The sequence below is a fragment of the Mirounga angustirostris genome, unplaced genomic scaffold (assembly GCF_029215605.1).
Source record: "Mirounga angustirostris isolate CCGP_5_RB_7025 unplaced genomic scaffold, mMirAng1.0.hap1 SCAF_1, whole genome shotgun sequence".
NCBI classification, from domain to species: Eukaryota; Metazoa; Chordata; class Mammalia; order Carnivora; family Phocidae; genus Mirounga; species Mirounga angustirostris.
In genome coordinates, this window is record NW_026991709.1 from 75,204,815 (window position 1) to 75,224,766 (window position 19,952).

The 19,952-nt window shown below is 39.2% G+C and overlaps 1 protein-coding gene across 3 annotated transcripts in view; it reads right to left on the reverse strand.

The window, feature by feature from the left end:
• The window catches only part of CCDC50 (coiled-coil domain containing 50), a 69,952-nt gene extending 50,885 nt beyond the window's left edge, over positions 1 to 19,067 (reverse strand). Inside the window, exon 1 of one of the 3 annotated variants that reach the window (XM_045903152.3) lies at positions 18,542 to 19,067. In XM_045903152.3, the coding sequence (XP_045759108.1) occupies positions 18,542 to 18,590 (49 nt within the window). In that variant the 5' untranslated portion in view covers positions 18,591 to 19,067. Of the gene's footprint in view, positions 1 to 10,654; positions 12,925 to 18,541 lie in introns of those variants that run through there. The other 2 variants (XM_064581433.1, XM_045903153.3) reach the window with 2 other exon arrangements.
• Positions 19,068 to 19,952: the final 885 nt, after the last annotated feature.

Genomic DNA, 19,952 nt, shown 5'->3' on the forward strand with positions numbered 1-19,952 from the left:
ATCTACATCATTATCAGAGACCACAGAGTAACTGGGTAACTTATTGGAAAAGTGAAAATGCCTGAGTCAGAAATTTCCATCTGACAGAGCAAAAGATTGAGGGTGAGAGGAAAAGTGAGAAAGCGGGGGGGAGGGAAGGTAGCAGGGTAGAAACAGAGCAGTATTTACCCATCCTGGTAGAACTGTCAGGTAAGACTTCCCATAAGGAAATACCTGACTCAAGTTATCATAAAGGATAAAAAAATACCCACAAACACAAACAACCTCACAAGCTTCCTGTGTTTGCAGGCATCAACTTTATGGATCAGTACTCTGAAGCCAAACTTTTTTGTGTTGGCAGTAACAAAAAAAAAGCTACTCAAGAAAAGTTACAACTCAGACCTTGTCTATTTTCAGAAAAAGCAGATCTAGATACTAACGCAAATCACTGAAACTGAGCTTCCTTTCTTCTCAAGAAGCATCCCATAATCTCAAAAGGAGCTCAACCTAGAGGTCACTTGGTCTGCCTTCCCAACAAACTGGTGCTTGGGGTCTGTCCTTGCATTCCCACCAAGTGATCATGAGTGAGGCTCCCTTCAAAATCCCATATGATGTACATCTACATCATCCGATGTTGGAACAGATGTTAGAAAAGATTTCCTTAAACTAGACCAAATCTGAATGTTCTATTGATCCATCATTATTCTGTCCACTAGGGTCACAATCTTTTCCCCATACTGTATATGGTAGCCACTACTCACATGTAGCTATTTCTTCCAATTAACTAAAATTAATTTTAAAAATTCAGTTCCTCAGTCTCACTAGCCACATTTTCAGTGCTAAATAACTATGTGGGGCTGATGCCTACCATTTTGGACAGTGTGGAATACAGAACATTTCCACCACCACAGAAGCTCTATTGGACAGCACTGCTCTAAACAATAATCACAGTGTGATAAATCGGTTATTGCTAACTTAGACAACTGAACCACTCAGTAGCATTCAAAGCCATTTTATCATCCGTGGCATGTGTACACACACACGTGCATATGCACTTATATTTTAACTAACAGATGTAACTCACTTTACAGTATGGGCAACCAAGGGTTTTGAATATATTATTGGTTTTGTGTTAGCCACTGATTTATCTTCAAAATTCTTGTAAGGTTATTTCTCCTATTCCTTTTTCTTCAACTATAAAGTGATGGTAATTTTGCTAACTTCAGCAGAGTGAAAAAAATCAAAAGTTGTTCTACATTTATCAAACAACTACTCTGCAGATTTATGTCACAGAAACAAAGTGAGCAAATCTCCACTTAGAAAGGAAAGTGAACAGATTTTTAATACAGTTAAAGGAATTCAATTCTGGGAAATACACCTACTGGTGGGCTACTGAATAAACCCACCGGAACACTAATACTTACTTAACCAATTACTGAAGAACTCTGCATTCTAATTAGCAAATGTACATTTGTGAACCTCAAATGACCTTGAAAATTAAACTGATCAAAGGTGGAGAAGATTCTCCTAAGTTTACTGTCTTTGGTGCACTCCTTAAAGAACAATTACATTTCACGTGGATGCTCCACTTCAGAACAATTCAGAAATATATGAATTTACACAGCAGCTAAATAATTACTTTTAATATCACAAAAATGATTTAAAAGAAATCACTCCTGCTTTAAAATGATTTATTTTTTAAATGGATTTAAAATTTCCTAATTGAACATAAAAAGATGGCTATCAAAATTACACTTAGAGGGGCACCTGGGTGGCTCAGTCCATTAAGCTTCAGACTCTTGGTTTTGGCTCAGGTCATGATCTCAGTGTCCTGGGATCCAGCAGGGAACTGGGCTCTGTGTTCAGCACGGAGTCTGTTTGCCCTTTCCCTTCCCCTGTTCCTCCCCCCAACCCCCACCTCAAATAAATAAAATCTTAAAAAAAAAATTACATTTAGAAAATGATGGGGCTTAGTTGTTAAGCGGCTGCCTTCGGCTCGGGTCATGATCCCGGGGTTCTGGGATCGAGTCCGGCATCGGGCTCCCTGCTCAGCAGGAAGTCTGCTTCTTCCTCTCCCACTCCCCCTGCACAGTGTTCCCTCTCTCACTGTTTCTCTCTCTGTCAAATAAATAAATAAAATCTTAAAAAAAAATTAAAAAAGAAAATGATGAAACTCTTTACACAGTGTTTTCTGTAATACACTACACAGAACACTTGTATTCAGTGAATACTCACTGCATAAGGATGCAGTACAGTGTAACTAAGTACTCTTACTCTGATTGCAGTCCTGGCTGTAACACTCAGTAGATGAATAATCTTGAACAAATTAATATAACTTACGTTTGCTCTTTGAAATATGGGAGTGATAGCAGCCACTATAAGTACTTGAGCACTGCAGGAAATTTGTACATTAAAAAAAAAAAAAAAAGTATTGGGGTGCCTGGGTGGCTCAGTCGCTTAAGCTTCTGCCTTCAGCTCAGGTCATGATCCCAGGGTCCTGGGATGGAGCCCTGCATCAGGCCCCATGCTCCTCAGGAAGCCTGCTTCTCCCTGTCCCACTCCCCCTGCTTGTGTTCCCTCTCTCGCTGTCTCTCTCTCTGTCAAATAAATAAATAAAATCTTTAAAAAAAAAAAAGTATTCACAAATTATTCTGATGGAGATAGACTTTCTACGTAGAAAACAACAGACCCTTAATAACCACAAGCAGTCCTCAAGATACCCAAAATACTTAAATACCTTTAGATAAGCAGTAGCAGATTTTTTTTTCAAAGCAATTTTCCACTAAGAATATCCAGATTGTAAGAATTTATTGCTTTTATTTTTATTGCATGTATCCCTAAAGAAACTCCAACCTTCTGTTGTTCCACTATTTGAGTGGCACTTTTCCTGGCATTTAAACAAGCCCTCAAATGGTTTGGCAGTCCTCAAATGGTTTTGGTTTCTGTTTGCCTTAGCCTAGAAAGAAAAGCCACCCATCTCCTTAAACCCCTGTAGGATAAACCCAGTCATGCCCATTAAAACCCAAAAGATCACATCCAACCCAACTTAAGTACAAGTTTACACCAAGAAAAGAAAACCATTTTGGTTTATTGGCTTCATATGACAAGAGAGTTTCCTTAAGTACTAGCTACTGCAAATTCTATTTACCCTGAGTCAGATATTTCCACTTTCAACTTCTCTTCTGCAAGGAGATACTTTAGCTAGCACTTTCTTTGCTATTAGGATTAGTAAACACATTTCAATTTCAAAAAATCAAGAGTAAGGGGCGCCTGGGTAGTTCAGTTGGTTAACCGTCTGACTCTCTATTTCGGCTCAGGTCACGATCTCAGATCATGAGATCAAGCCCTGAGTGGGGCTCTGCCCAGCATGGAGTCAGCTTCAAATTCTCTCCTTCTCCCACTGCCCCTCTCCCCTCTCACACTCTCTCTAAAAAAATAATTTTTAAAAAAAAATCAAGAGTAATACTCAAAATCCCCCCCGCCCCAAAATTCTGTTTCAAGTATCAGTCATGGGGTAAGTAGGCATGGTAAAAAGATTCTCTTAGAATCTTGCTCCCATAAAGCAAATCGTACTACTCACAGTTCCACTCTGGTAACCATTTGTCAGAACTCTACACACAATTCTAGTGATCTTAGATCATATAAATCTAAAAGTATGAATAAAAAACAAATGGGTAAATCTTGAGATTTTTGGAATTTCACTCTGGTATGCTGCCATATGCTCAATAATTGGTCATGTTTACTGACCAGAAATGTGTTTTTCTACAAGATATCTTGAGATCATGGGTACATTCTTAGAATTTAGGGGAATGCCTCCCCAGAAGATCAAGAGATTTATCTTCCTAATTATAATACAAGTTGGCTTACATTTAAATCAGATTTCCTAGAAATACCGTCTAAACAGAAGGAAGCAACCCAACAGTAAATTGAAAGAAGTTGGCCTGTATTTCAAAGCACACCTAGAAAATCCCTACCCTGATAACAGGGAGTTGTGCCAAGAGTTTAAAAAGTGATTCTGTCAGGGCGCCTGGGTGGCTTAGTCGATTAAGCATCTGCCTTTGGCTCGGGTCATGATCCCGGGGTCCTGGAATCCAGCCCTGCGTCGGGCTCCCTGCTCAGCGGGGAGCCTGCTTCTCCCTCTGCCTGCTGCTCCCCCTGCTTGTGTGCTCTCTCTGTGTCTCTCTCTCTGTGTCAAATAAATAAATAAAATCTTAAAAAAAAAAAAGTGATTCTGTCAACCACTTTGGCTCTCTGTGTAGTTCATCAGAGGGGATATTTTATTTTATTTTGTAAAGATTTACTTATTTTTTAGAGAGAACATGTGCGCATAAGCGGGAGTGGCAGAGGGAGAGGGAGAGAGAATCTCAAGCCGACTCCACACTGAGCACAGAGCCTGATGCAGGGCTTGATGTCAAGACCCTGAGATCACAACTTGAGCCAAAATCAAGAGTCCGACATTTAACCAACTGCACCACCTAGGAGGCCCTATCATTATCATCATCATCATCATCATTATTATTATTATTATTATTATTTTATTGAGAAAAATTTGTGTTCACTTTAATGGTACTTAAAAGTTAGATGTGCACTTTTGATGGTTCCCTATTCCTAAAGAGAGCTGGAAACACAGCTACTACTATGGTAAGAAAGAAGAAAACCTGAAGCATAGAAGTAAATTCCAATAAGAAAGCTGAGATTTCTTCAATAATACAAAAATAAAGAGTATATAAAGTGGCAACATTATTCTGTTTTGGGTTTTTCCTACTGTTGAAGAGTTATTTCAGAGGGAAACAAAATAAAACAAACTTTGGAGCTATACAGATCAGGATTCAAATATTGCTTTCTTAATGGCTATAAACGACCCTGGGCAAGTTATTTAATCTCTTTAAGCCTCAGGTTCCTCCTTTGTAAAATGAGAATAAATGTCTTGAGAACTGAATTAGGTTAAGTGAGGGGCCAAGGAATACATCTGTCACTCAATAAAAGGAAACTCAATAAATGGAACCTATTATTACTGGCAGCATCAGAATTAAGGAATTCTTAGGTTCCATAGTTATGTCCCATTAAGTATTTCTTCCAGTCAGGTCCCTTAACTAAGTCACTGATTAACACAGATCTAGTCACTTGTCTAGCATAGAATCTATAATAGAATATGCAATCATTGCTTTGTCTTGTGATGTGTAGAAATGTTTTCTGGCAAAGAATTAAACTGTAATCAACAGCTTACTACATTTCTATAGCTCTTTCTAACTTATGTCCAACTGAAGGAGAATGTTTCCTACACATATTGTGGGCCTGAGTCAAAGGAAAATCAGTATGTATAAAATGTTTAATAAGCTCCATCACTTCAAATTTTTTTTAATTGAATATCGAGTTAGAAAGCAAAGTAGAATTATATACGAAAGTCATATAATTAATAGTTTAATCAACCTCAAGAATGACAGGAGGGTATGAGTAGAGGTATAACTGGTCAAAATATAAACACACTAACATGTAAAAACAGTGCATGCCTAAAACTAGATGGATTTTCCTAATTTCTGTTCTTTGAGTTGCTCTAGTGAAGACTTTCTGCCAAATCCACATGACATCTTGGTATCTTTACTATAAGAAATATAGATATTTCTTGCCCAGTGTATGGAAATATGGCTAACTTTACTACAGCATATAAGGAACACACAAGTACAAAAGAGCCTTGTTCTTAATTCCAGACATCTGACAGAATTTTAGTTCTGCTTCTGTCAGCAGCTCACCACATGACCTCTGACAAGTCACTTTCCAAATTAAAACCTCAATGTCCTGAGCTGTAAGGAAACAGTCCAAATTAAGAATTCATCCAACTTTGGGGCACCTGCGTTGCTCAGTCCGTTAAGCATCTGCCTTCAGCTCAGGTCATGATCCTAGGGTCCTGGGATCAAGCCCCAGGTCGGGCTCCCTGCTCGGCGGGGAACTTGCTTCTCCCTCTGCGCTTTCCCCTACCAACTCGTCCTCTCTCTCTCTCTCTAATAAAATCTTAAAAAAAAAAAAAAAAAAAAAAAGAATTCATCCACCTTAGACATAGGGTTGCATGAAATGTACTTGATTCAGAGTAAGTGATATACACTTGTCTCTTGGACACAAGCATATCATCAAAAATGTGATCATCACAGCCTATATAAAAGACTACCCTATAGAATAACTGTTGTGTTTCTCCTGCACCAAATACTGCTTTCTTCGTAAAATGAGACCATGTTATCAGTCATTTAGTGTTCAATGAATATAAATGTGAACTGTGTCATTAACTAAAAGGCTTATGTGGGGCCAGATGATCACAGTACAGTCTGGGAAAGTGAGCACCCTCCATATTCAGAATGCTTCTCAGAGATCACCAAATGTTTTAAGTTCGAGTGGAATGTGTTAAAATGCCTTGGATTTCTCTCTGCAATGCTACTGAAACTGGCTTCAGTACATTCTACAGTATATTTGGTTATCATGTAATTCCCCTGCAGAGGAAGTGAAAGAAAATCAGGGGCAGCTGCGTCTGTGAACAGGAAGACAAGTTGTCCAAATCCTTTCTGCTCTACAGGATTTACTTGCTTCACTGTTTTTTAAAGGAGTCAAAATTATTTTGGTGGTTTTTTTAAAAAATTAAAATAATAGCTGCCTACAAATATAAATTTATTTTTTATAGCACTGCCTGTTTTGAAAGCAGTGTTAACTCCTAATATATCATATGAAGCTCTTTGAAAGAGACTCAACAGTGTGCCCTAAGTTAGAAAATCATTCCAAATTAAGTACAATTGGACATATTCATGCCCAAAGCAAAAACTCTTGAGCTCTTGCTCATGCTTTCCCACCTTCTTTTGATCATAAATCACTCAAAGTTTGCATCCATCTCTTTGGTCTCCAACCCAAAACTTTCAGATTCTTCACAATTATCTCCCCTTATAATCAAGAACTTTAAAAACACGTGTTATGCTTGATCCGTTTAGTCAAGCTTTATAAGAAACTTGCTCCCTTTATGTCAAAATAAATCTGAGAGAAAATAGTAAACATAAAAATTATGAATGGACCCCAACACCATCTAAGAAACTTAACTGGATTCTCTAGTAACAGTGACAAAATGATACCATATAACATTCCTGGAAAATATGCAAACATTAGCACTATTTTACATAACTAAAGTCAATCCATAAACAAGTAAGCTCACTGTCTGCAAAGGAAATTACTGTGTGTTTTCAGGCCTTGATTTAACCTCAATACCAATCAACATCTTACAGAAATTTGAGAAATGGAAAAAAAAATACAACAAAAAGTAAAAGCGACTTGTTCCTAGTCTTCTTTTCCTACCCCTATGAATTCATGCAAATGATCATAGCTCTTACTCTAGTGTCATCAGTTCAGTTAGCTCAGGTCAGTCTGCCCACTGAGCACAAGCTGTCAGATAGTTTGACAAGTTTTCTGGATATCTCCTATATGTAAGGATCCCCCAAAAATACTGAAATCAGTCAGCCGCCAGTCTCATGTTGAGAGAGAAAGAGTAAATTAATACAGAGAATGATCATGTTGCTTTAGGAAGTAAGTAGTTCAAAGTGGGTTGAAGAAATCACAGAAAAGAAGAAACAGGGCAGGGCAGACTTAACAGAAAATGAGCACTTGAGCGAGACCTGGTGGGGGTGGGAGGGTGTACAAACAGGCCGAATTTGGATAGTGGAGAAAGAAACTCCAGGTAGAGCAACAGGGCTCACAGGAACAACAGTCTGGAAGAAGTGAAAAAGTCAAAGTATTACAAGGCAATCTGAACAGTAATGTCATCAAGAGCTTGACTGTATACCACTACATTTTTACAGAAAGTTCTCATATCCATTTCTTCAGTTAACTGTCATCACAAGCCCATGTATTAGGCACAGTGAATATTATCTCCAATAAACAGCTAAGGAAACTAAAGCTTAGAGATACTGCATGTTATCTCTGAGTTCTTACACCTAATAGGTGGTAAATAGGAGATGTGAAACCAGGTCTTACAAGTCTAGGTTCAAGGTATTTCCCTTTAGAAAGAAGTCAGTCTGCTGAAGTTAAATTTTATACCATAAGTCTGATTTCAATTGGGATGAATTATTTAATGTATCAGTAAACTAGTGCAAATACTGCAAAATAATTCTAGGAAGAGCTCAATTACTAAAAAGATGCTTGGCAGAGTAAAAAGGTAGTCTTATTCTATATTTAAAAATAAAAAAAAATGATAGGCATATTACACATTGCCAAGTAAAGGAATCAGAAATGTCTGCATTTCTTACCTCCCTTTAATTGGCACAAATCTTTTCAACATCTGTTCTTTACATTTTGGGGGGAATATATGGAGAGAACCCATAAATGGGGAACAGAAAGAAAACTAAAAAAAATAAAATTCTGATAAACCCAAATATGAATAGCTGAATGACACCCTAATGATTTCTATTCTATAATCTAAAGAATAAGTTTTCATGTTTTACATAGTAATCAATTATGAAACAGAAAACAAATTTAGAACCTCAAGACAATCTATGATAGACAGGTACCCTTTGGGTTTTAAATGCCAATGAAAACTTCACATATCCAGAAGAGGACCTCATTCAGTCATCACATCCAACTGCCCGTGGTATTTCAGCAATGTCTCCTTTAGTTGTGTGATTACCAGTATCCATCCACTCTGGTGAAATTATTAGAATCATCCCTTTTACTCACAGTGTCTAGGTTTGGCCTATAAATTCTTTGGCAACCCTGTCTTTAAGCCTAGTAGTTATCCTAGTGTGGGGAGCTTGAAAGTCACTGACACCAAGTTCCTGGAGTTCAGGGATGTTAAAAGCACAGTAAACTGGGGTGTATCCATGGCTCCCCAACCATTTTCTAAATCTCCAGTTTCTCTTCTCCAACATACACACACAGCCAAAATGACCTTATGAAGACTGGCTCTGTGAATCTCTAATGGGGTAACTATAAAAAGAAAAGAAGAAATGCTTTGTGAGTCCACTAAAACCCAATTTGAAATAATAAGGTCTGACCATGGAAACCTGGGAAAACAAGAGAAGCAGACATGTCAAGTTAAAATCTAGCCATCACTGATAGGATAAGGGACCTTTTGTAGGCAAAGCCAGAAAGTGATTGTAAATGTAGACACTGAGAATGGGCAGTTCTTTCCAAATAGCTATTGGCCCAGATGTTAGACCAAGCTCAAGAAGTGCAGATGGGGCGACAATGATCTTTAATCAAGTCTCTTCTTTCTCTACTTCAGGTTTCCCACCTAGGCAATAAAGACTTTTGACAGTATTTGTCAACCCTAACATTCTATATTTTACAGACCTTCATAATATGAAAGAAAAAAACTAACATTTTAAAGCATTTGATAGAAAAGTGCTACTAAAATATTACTGTAATTAATACAATAAAGTAAATCATGGACTCCTCTATATAGTCATTAAAAAAAAAAACAAAGACAAAAACAAATGTTGTTGATTGGGAGGCAGTGAAGAGGGAAAGATACCCTTATAAACCACTCACACTTTTTCTATATGCAGTTAAAAGTCCTGAAGTAAAGTTAATGGAAAGTGACTCAGCCTTTATGACTCATTAGAAAAATAAAAGCCAAAAAAGTCCAATGGAGACTCCCCTGGTATTTGGTCATTGAGGAGCTGTGTTGAGACTGGAAACAATCATTACACACTAAGCCTTCGAAGTGGAGTGGTAAATCAACCTAGGTACTTCTGACAGAAGTTTCTAAGAAGACGAAGTAACACTTCCTTCATGCAAACGTCAGTAATACATTTTGAAGAGAGCCAGTGATAAGCAATAAGCTAAAAATCATAAGCAAACTTTTTTAAAAAGTTCAATCTGTTTATTCATGCACTTCACTCATGAAAGCCCACAGACCCTTACTCAGAGCTGGCATATGACATACTCTTATTTTACACATGGCTTCTATCTAGAGAATCAATTTTGAAGTACCTAGAAATATATATGGAGTGTAAAGTTTTTCTTCCTCAAAAGAAAAAATCAGGTATGTCTGTATTTTTAAAAGTCACTACAAATATAAAATACACTATCATAAGAGTTCAATCAGCAATAGTCCCCAACAACACTGACATATTAAAGAAAAGTTATAATTGATGCTCATGGTGATAAGTATCAAAAAAAGTTAAATAAGGAAGATTTTTTAAAGTTTCATCAAAAATGGTCCAAAAAAACCCACTATTTGTTCCTATAAAGTACCAGATAATAAAAATTTTAAGCTTTGCTGGTCATATGGTCCCTGCCACAATTACTCATCTCTACTTTCGTAGCATGAAAGCAGCCACAGGCAATAGGCAAACAATGAGCACGGTTTTGTTCCAATAAGACTTTACTTATAGAAACTGATATATGGGGCCCCTGGGTGGCTCAGCTGGTTAAGCGACTGCCTTCGGCTGAGGTCATGATCCCAGGGTCCTGGGATCAAGTTCCACATCGGGCTCCTGGCTCAGCGGGGAGCCTGCTTCTCCCTCTGACCCTCTCCTCTCTCATGCTGTTTCTCTCTCGCTCGCTCTCTAATAAATAAATAAATAAAATCTTTAAAAAAAAAAAGAAACTGATATATGAATTTCATAGCATGTTCCTATGTCACCAATCTTTCTTCCTCTTTTTTTTTTTCAATCATTAAAATACGTAAAACCCATTCTCAGCTCACCTGCTATGAGAAAACAAGTGGTGGGTAGGCTGCATTGGTCCATGGTCCATAGTGTGCAGACCCCTACCTTAGAGGAACAAATTTCAATTACTAGAGAGGGAAAAAAATGCTGCTCATTCTTGAACACTAACAGAGAAATGAGTTGCCACTGCAGAAGCTTGAGAGATTAGAGTAGGGAGGATTCCTGCACTAGGGTGACCACAGTATTTTCAGTCAGTATGTTGCAAATGTCCATTGTGTAAGTCCAAGTATATAATCGGGGTATAAAAACTACAAACTCCTGGGACTATATCCAAGAGATTTAGCTGGTATCTAGTAGGGCCAGGAATGTGTTTATAGTAAAGCTCTCAACATGAACAGTCTAATGTTGCACGAAGGTTTAAAAACCATTGACATCTGCAAAATATATATCTGATATAAGACCTGACTCCACAATATATATAAGGAACTCTCAAAACGCAATAAAAAGAAAACAATCTAATTTTTTTTAAAAAAGGGGCCAAAAGCTTAGAACACACTTCAACAAATATATAAAAATGGTAAATAACATAAGAGACTTAACATCATTAGTCATTAGAAAAACGCAGACTAAAGCCACGTGTTATTACACACCTAATAAAATAGCTAAAAGTTAAAAACAACAACAACAACAACAAACACCCTGACAATGCAAACTCTGGGCAAGGAGAGCAACTGGAGCTCACACACACTGCTGGTGGGAATGCAAAATGGTACAACCACTTCAAAAAACAGTTTGACAGTATCTTATAAAGCTAAACATACACTCACCATATGACCCAGCAATCCCACCATAGGTGCTTACCCAAAAGAAATGAAAATTTTCTTTCACCAAAAAAAACCTCTATATGCAAATGTTTATAGGGACTTTATAACCACCCTAAGTGAAAACAACCCAAATGTTTTTCAACAAGTGAACAGATAAGCAAACTGTGGTACAGCCAAACCCTGGAAATCAACAATAAAAAGAACCAGAATTACTAATACATACAACATAGTATCAGATACATTATGCTAACTGAAAGAAGCTAAACTCAAAAAAGTACTTACTATGATCCAAATGATATGACATTTTTGCAAAGGAACAAACTATAGCGGCAGAAAACAAATCAATGGCTAGTGGGAGACAGGAAAACAGGGTAGAGAAGTTTGGGGGTTATGTAACTATACTGATCTTGATTGTTGGAATAATTACAAGACTATACATTTGTCAAAACTCAGAACTGTAAATTAAGGATGAATTTTTACTGTATATAAATTATGCCTCAATGAACTTGACTAAAAAGAAAAAAAACACTGCTATATAAACAAAACTGATTACACCTGGTTCTGTTTTATGAGAAACTTTTCACTGTTTTTATGTCAGTGTATGGTTACCAACTATCATATGCATATGCATATGTACTTTAATGTATATGGGGGTTTTTCTTGTAAAGGAAAGGATATCAAAATAAATGGTTGTGTGTGTGTGTGTTTGTCATAACTTCTAACAGTAATATCTGGGAATTCTTTTGCACTGATTTCTAAATTCAAACATCTGGGAATAAATGGCCCAATAATCCCCAAGGTCCTTCTGCATGTATAAACCAATTATCCTTTGTAGGTCTTATTCAAGATCTAGGGTATCCTAATTTTACATTTTGAAGCACAGGACACCTTTAAGTGGGTCATCAGTTAAAAATATTAATTCAATAGACCTTCCACTAGCTACTTCTGAAACTGCAAATATAGCTACGATAGGTTTGTTTTTCCCCCATGACTGAGAGTGGTTCATTTTATTTTATTTTTTATTTTCTTTTTTTTTTTAATGGTTCATTTTAAAAATACGCTCCTGTAGTTAGATTTCAAGCAGAGTTTACTAAAGTTTTGTGGTATCTATAAATGCTTTCTTTATGAGCAGAATATTACATAGCTTTTTATCACTAAGACAAATTCATTTATCTCATTAAAAACTCCTATACCCCTGACAAGGACTGTGGAAAAACCACGGCCTATGGCTTTCTTTGAGTTTATTTCTCTCTATGTTCAAAGTGCCCAAGCCTTTAAAATTGAGCCCCATCAGGCTGAATACAGCAGAGAAGACATGCATGTTTTTTTTTTTAGATAGAGCATTGAGGCAGGAGTGTGACCTCCCATAGTTTACTCAGTAATTCATTTGATGAATCAAAAATAAAACCTAAAAAAAGGTTTTAATTAAAAAATAAAATAAAGCCGATATTAACTCATTAACATTCATATCAAACATTATCCCTAAAATAACTTCAAAACATCTCTGAAATTGTCATTATGTTCATTCTACTGTTCTAAGCATAAGACAGTATTAATGAAACACATTAGAAATTAATCTTAAGTATCGACAAAATAATTTAAAAGACAGAAATGACGAGCGGAAGGGGGAAAAGGAAGAAAAAGGAAGGGAAAAGGTGGGAGAGAAGGGAGAAAATGGGAGAGGAGGGAGAACGTAGGAAGGGAGAGAATATTTGCAGCTTTAAATGTTTCTAATTCTAGTCCCAATGTGCTAATTCCTAGCTACTTAACCTCAGCAGTTCCGTACAACTCACTTCCCCATCCTAGCCCTCAGACTTTCCTCCGGAAAATGAGGAGGTTGGCTTAGATTAGTGGTTTTTAATGCTTTCTACTCTGAGATCCTTTGATTAAAAATCAATTAACTTTACAGTTTGACATAAGGAAGAAGTTGTTCTTTAGGTACCTGTTAGTTAAAAAAAAAAAAAGTTCAATGACTTAAAAAGTTTATTAAAAAAAATCTTAATTTACAAATGACAGCTATATCCATTTTTTAAAATTCATTCAAGCAAGAAAGTATTGCATCCTTGCATATAACAACATACTGGAAGAGTTTTTCTTTTTCTTTTATGTGAGAGGCATTTTGGGTGCAGTATGAATTTAGAGGGTTCTTTACAGCAACTCCTTGAACTCTACACAACTGCCTCTCCACTACAGTGAAGATCATGTCCATGCACGACAGGGCATGTTTTATTGTGTAACTACCCTTGTGCAACAGGGGGCACACATTTTTTTTAAATATGTATCTAAGATTCTTTCCAACTTCCAAATTGTGAGATAAGTGCATTAAACCTATTACTCAAATAAAAATCAAAACCACAAAAGAGCATTTGTTAGGTGTTTTCACTAAAATTTTATTCTTAATAATGATTACCTCCAAGGACAGAAGGAAGAGCATAGCTTTTTTTTTTTTTTTACTTTTTATGTTTTATATATTTATACAGGATAAATCTGTTTTTAAGATGCACCTATGAGAAAATAAACATTAGAAAAAAAGATTAAAAGGTTTGGTATAAAAAATAAAATTAAAAAAAAATTTTTATAAATTTAATTCTGGCATTGTGATCTGTGAGCCCATGGTTAAAAGGCATTATCCCTGCCCTTTAGGAGCCGAGACTCTGAGAAGGAATATAAATATTATTTTTAATATATAATAATAATATACTATGCCAGAGGTATGATTCCTGAACCAACAGGGAGCATTTAATAATACACTCATTCATTCATTCATTCACTCACATATGCAATATTTGCTGAATATTTCCTGGCTATGTTAAAGCCAGACGAGGGTAAAGAAAGATAAATAAGATACAAATCTCCCAACTCAAGTAGATCCAGCCACTGTCTCCTTAAAAAACAGTAACAATAAAAACTTGCTATAGAATTTTGAAGAAAAGAGAAAGTGAGTTTGCCCTGGAACCAGATGCTATATATCTCACAGACAATGCCTTCACATTACATGCCTAGTGTGCACGTGATATGCTTAAAATCTCTGGGAAAACTTGCTTAACTTACTACACCAGACCTAACTTTGTATCTTTCCCCTTAAAATTCTGGATTTGTACCATTAATTTAATTTACCTCATTAGGTCACTGGGGTGTCCTGGACCTAAAATGAATCAGTGCTTTCGAGACATATTTTTGAAAATGTATTACACTTTATCTTTCATAAAAGAAAAAATATTTTCTTTCAGAACAGCTAGCTGCTTTTACTTCAAGAAAAATCACTAGGTGCATTGACTTCAGATGTGCACCCACACACAGAGTTAACCAACTCTGGAGATGGTGGAACTTTCCATCTGAAGACTAGTACAGACATATAATACATACTGCATTTCTTACTGCTGCAAGAGAAGAAGAAAGAAGGCTGGCACTGGGAACTGATGGGAGGGTTGGTGTATTGTGCTAAATGGTTATAAATGGGAAAACTCTAATGCCTATAAAATTACAAAGGAGTTGGTAAAAGTTTAAAAGGGTCTAGAAATGGCTTTGATGGACAGGCTAACATTAGCTCTTGGACCAACACTTTAAGGGTCAAAACTCTGTTAGACAGGAGAAGGGTCAAGAGTATGATGATAAATGAGCTACTCCAAATTAAGTAGTGATATGGGAATCTAAGTGGAAAGGGCAAAAAAGGAAAGTGAGAGGTCTGGACTATTGTGTCAGAAAGAAAATTTGGGGGCACCTGGGTGGCTCAGGTGGTTAGACGTCTGCCTTCAGCTCAGGTCATGATCCCAGGGTCCTGGGATGGAGTTCCACATCAGGCTTCTGACTCAGGGGGGAGCCTGCTTCTCCCTCTCCCCCTTCTCATGCTCTCTCTCTCTGTCTCTCTGTATCTCTGTGTCTCAAATGAATAAATAAAATCTTTAAAAAAAAAAAAAAAAAGGAAGAAAGAAAGAAAATTCAGCAAAGAAGCTAAAATTGACCAAAAACCTAAGTCTGTCAACTGAAGAAAAGCACTCACTTTTAGAAAAATACATACCCAGCTCGGATCTAAACTAAGAAACTTAGAGAATACTGTTGGAACCTGACTACACCTTTGTCTAACATTCGCAAATTGCATGATGCATTTGAGTTATACTTTAAAAAACAACAGCTGGAATTATTTCAAATCTTGTTGGGTAGAAGCTCAAATGTTTCAGAAGAAATAAAGGACTATTCCTAAACATTGGCAACAGTATTTCCATTACAAAAAGTATGCATGTGTTCCAAATGTGCTTTTAAATCAGAAATAATGATGTGTTGACATTTAGCTAAACTTAATTCCTTTCACCTACATATGAACTCAAATGTGTCCCTTTATCTCCTATTTTAAGAGATTTCCTAAGGTAAAAATACTGCTGTAACTTTGGTTTTTTTAAAGGTCTGTCCAAATGATGAACATCTTTGACCACCTTAAAACTAAACAAGCAAGCACTGGATTTTAACCTAGAAAAGAAAATTTTAAAATATTAAAATATTCCCTGATGTCAGCTGTTACCCATGACCTCTGTTGACATGTTCACAACAAAGGTCACAAGGCTCCTCAACCTCTCCCAAAGAAAAGGCAGTGGGAAGCCACAGACATCCACTGCATTATTCTTAATCTCTATTGAAATCCACCCTATGACCCCAAATCGTAATTGTATATCAATCTACCAAAGTTTAGACTGAAAAGAGAAGTGGAGGAGACAGATTTTTAAAAACAGAGCTTAAAAATCTATGCCAGGATATTAAGCAATTTACCACTAAACTTTCCTTACAAACTGAGTTGGAGTTTCAGTATTAAGAACAGTCTCAATGTGTATGTTTTATCCAAACATGGGCACCACCTTTATTCTCTTTAAATTAGGGTTCAAAGGCATTGTTAGGGAGTTACTGGGCCATAATTAAGAGTTATATTAGAGAAAGATACCCTTTATTAAGACTTGAATACTTCCTAGATCAAAAACTACACCACCAATAGGAGGTTCCTAGCCTAATACATCATTTCCTTTGAGGATCTTGGAACCAGAAAAGTCAGATGCTTACAAAGACAATGATCTCAACAATTTCTGACCACCTTCAAAATCAATCAGTATTTAATTCTAACTTAATGAAAGAGCCACACCAAATTTCCTTCCTACTTAACCATATCACGCAAACTGGATTGCCAAACACCACATTATGCAAAGTGAAAGCCAATTTGAATGTGCAAAAATTCCAGAGTTTAGGAATAGAAACATCTTGCATTTTTAGATGAAAAGTGTTTTTTTGAACTCCTTGAGAATGTACTAGAATAAATCATTCATCATTCATGTCTTGGTTAGAAACCAGAAGACCTAAGAGTCATATAAAAGCATATACAGAAAGTGAGTTTCGAGTTTGTTCCAGGTCAGCGACAGGTACAAGGGGCTGGGTAAAATCACAGCACCACAGGATTAATACTTTACCTGTTAAGGTTGTGTTTGAACTCCAGTGTTCACTCTACTCATCACCCACCCCCAAGGAAGCACGACACACTATACAGGGTCACTTTTTCTTTAGGGACGTCCAACATACAGACATCTGTCCATAAAACTCCTACCCAAAAGGCTAAGTACAACCAGACAATCTCAGAAACTAGGACTTTTTTTTTTTTTTTAAAGATTTTTATTTATTTGACAGAGAGAGAGAGACAGCGAGAGAAGGAACACAAGCAGGGGGAGTGGGAGAGGGAGGAGCAGGCTTCCCGCCAAACAGGGAGCCCGAAGTGGGGCTCAATCCCAGGACCCTGGGATCATGACCTGAGCCAAAGGCAGACGGTACACGACAGGGCTACCCAGGCGCCCCAGACTAGGACTTTCAAAGTGTAGATCTGCCTTTCCTCTCACTCAGGCACCAGACTTGACAGTGCTGTGAAAACTACATTTGAATGTGAATACCTGAATCTTCACCAAAGCCTTGCTAGAAACTGAAAGGTTGAAAGATCTCAGGCCTAAGCTCTAATACCCTTCAGGAACAATAGGACAAGCCTGGCCCCATTAAAAATTCTACATAAAACCAGTTACTCTATCTCCCAGTGTTTCGAACTCTGGGAAAAAAAGCAGTCAAGCTTACTTGGTACTTTGGGGTCGGCCTGAACACCCACAAGACCATCAGAGTCAAATCAAGTTGTCAGTGAAACATGCAGTTCCAAGAAAGCAAAAATTATTATTTTCAATTCCACATTCCCAAGACACCCCAGGCCACATTGTTCAACTGAAACAAATGACATTCACAACAAAGACAACCTCTGCAAGCCTGGATAGCACTCTGGGATTTCCACACTTCCGGGGCCAAAGAAGAGCCAAAGATAACTAAAGGTTAAGGTGCTCCAGCACCCAAAATTTCAACAACAACAAAAAAAATGCTAGATCTTGGAGCAGTCAACCAAGAGCAGGGGAGGGAAGTCAAAAGGCTAAGTGCCAGTAGCTAAACCAGACCAGTACTGATCAACCGTAATTTCCCAGGACATCAGTATAAAGAGCCTTTAAAAAAATCAAGGTCACCAGTCAGTCCTCCGTTCCCCCTTACCCCTTGCTTTTCCTAAGAAAATGCTTATAGCAGCTTCCCATCAGCCTGCCCACGCTGGGCTGTGCCAAGACTAAACTTTTAAACCTTGAGGGAGGTGGGAAAGTCAGCCAGCCAGGCGCTGGGCTAGGAAAAGTGGCGAGAAGGAGGGAAAGAGTCAAGTTTCAAAACAAAGGCTCCACAAGGAACTGAGTGTCAACCCCTCCCCACTTCCTAGCCTTCAAGCCAGCTAGGCTGGGCCTTGATTTTTAAGGACACAAGTAAGTCAGATTTACCCAGCTCTTGAGCGTTCACCAACGCTTTGCTCTTCGCTAGAACATTTGCACAACCACTTGCTGAGGGTGGTGCTATCCTCTCTCCCCCCACTTCCTCGCACACGAGAAACTGGGCTCAGGACGTAATGACTCGCCCAAGGTACCACAGTAAAGCCTCAGTCAATTCTGTCCCCGACCAGGGCGCCAGGGCCTCGGGGTCCAAAAAGACGGCCTCCCCGCCCGCAGAGAGCCAGGCTGGGAGAGGCGAGGGGCCCCGCGCGCCTCGCGCCCCGGCCCCTACCTTCCTTGACTCCGGGCAGCTTGGACTGGTCGATGGTGACTTCAGCCATGTTGGGCCGGGGTCCCGGCCGCCGCTCGCCGCCCGCTTGCCCGCCGCCGCCGGCCCCGAGCGCGGCCCCGCGCGCAGCAGCAGCGCCCGACGCGGCGCAAAGTCCGGCCGGCAGCGCGCGCCGACCGGGGGGAGGAGCGGCCGCCGCGGAAGGGCTGGCGACAAAGGCGGCGGGAGACCCGTCCCGGCGCCCCAGGCTGGCGGCCCAGCTACCCCGCCGCAGCCACCTGCTCCCGCGCCCCCAGCCCGATTGACACCAAATATCCGGAGCCCGGAAATGGACCCGGGCCGTCCAGTACGGAGGGAGAGAGGAGACAGAAAGGCAGGCGGGCGGGCCCGGGTGGGGAGGGGGAGGGAGGCTGCAGGTCTGTAACCGCAGCTGCGAGTGGCTGGTGAGCGAAGATCGGCGCCCGCGGCCGCCTCCCTGCTGTCTCCTTTGGGCGGTGCGACGCCCCCGAGGCTGGGGCTCCCGCTGTGCCCCCGCCCCCGGGCCTCCCTATCCTCGGAGGGTCGCGTCTGTCGGTGGGGCCTTTGTGTCCTGAAGGCCTCAACAAAAGGGCCACCTGGGTTACCCAGAACATAGTCGGTATTGTCACCGGCGTCTACAGCATTCTGTGCTCTGGTTCCGGGGCTGAGATTCCTGTTGCCTGGCTCTGTCTCAGGCATTCTTTGCCTCCCGGGATTAGGGAAAGGATAACATATGGACAGGAAAACCTCCAAGACAACCTGCAGTAGAACTAGACAACAGCTGATATCTGGGCCAGTTTAGAGAAGAGAGCGTTCACAACCAGCTGGGGAACTGAGTCATTCATTCATCAAAAACGCACGACTGTCTACCAAATGTGATGTTAGGTACTGGGGGTGATAAAACGGATTTCAGACATTTCAGACATGGTCTCTCTTATGGCATGTCACATATTGGACTATAATTGTGACATTTCCATCTCCCAAAAATAGACATCCTGTCTGCATCTTCTGGCAATAGAATTCTCCCTCCCTCTGGGACTCCGTCCTCAGCAGTGGGCTCTTCTCCCAAGCCTGTGCAGTCATAGAACCTCCCTACCACCACCACCACCCCCACCACCACCCACACATGTTCATCGAAGGGTGGGTGTGTGACCAAGACAGGTCGAGCAGAATACTTCCCTGGGATTATTGCCTAAAGAGGGACAAGTACTTTATGTTTTCTATGGGGAAGCTTTGCCCTCACTAGTAACAATGAAACCAAACTACAGAAAGAGCAAAGATAAGAAAAGAGCGATAAAGAGGGCATGTTCTGATACTACAATGCCTGGAATAGCTGGGATGCCTGCGGCTCCTGGATTCCGGGATCTACCTCCAACATCCTCTCAAATTTAAGCTA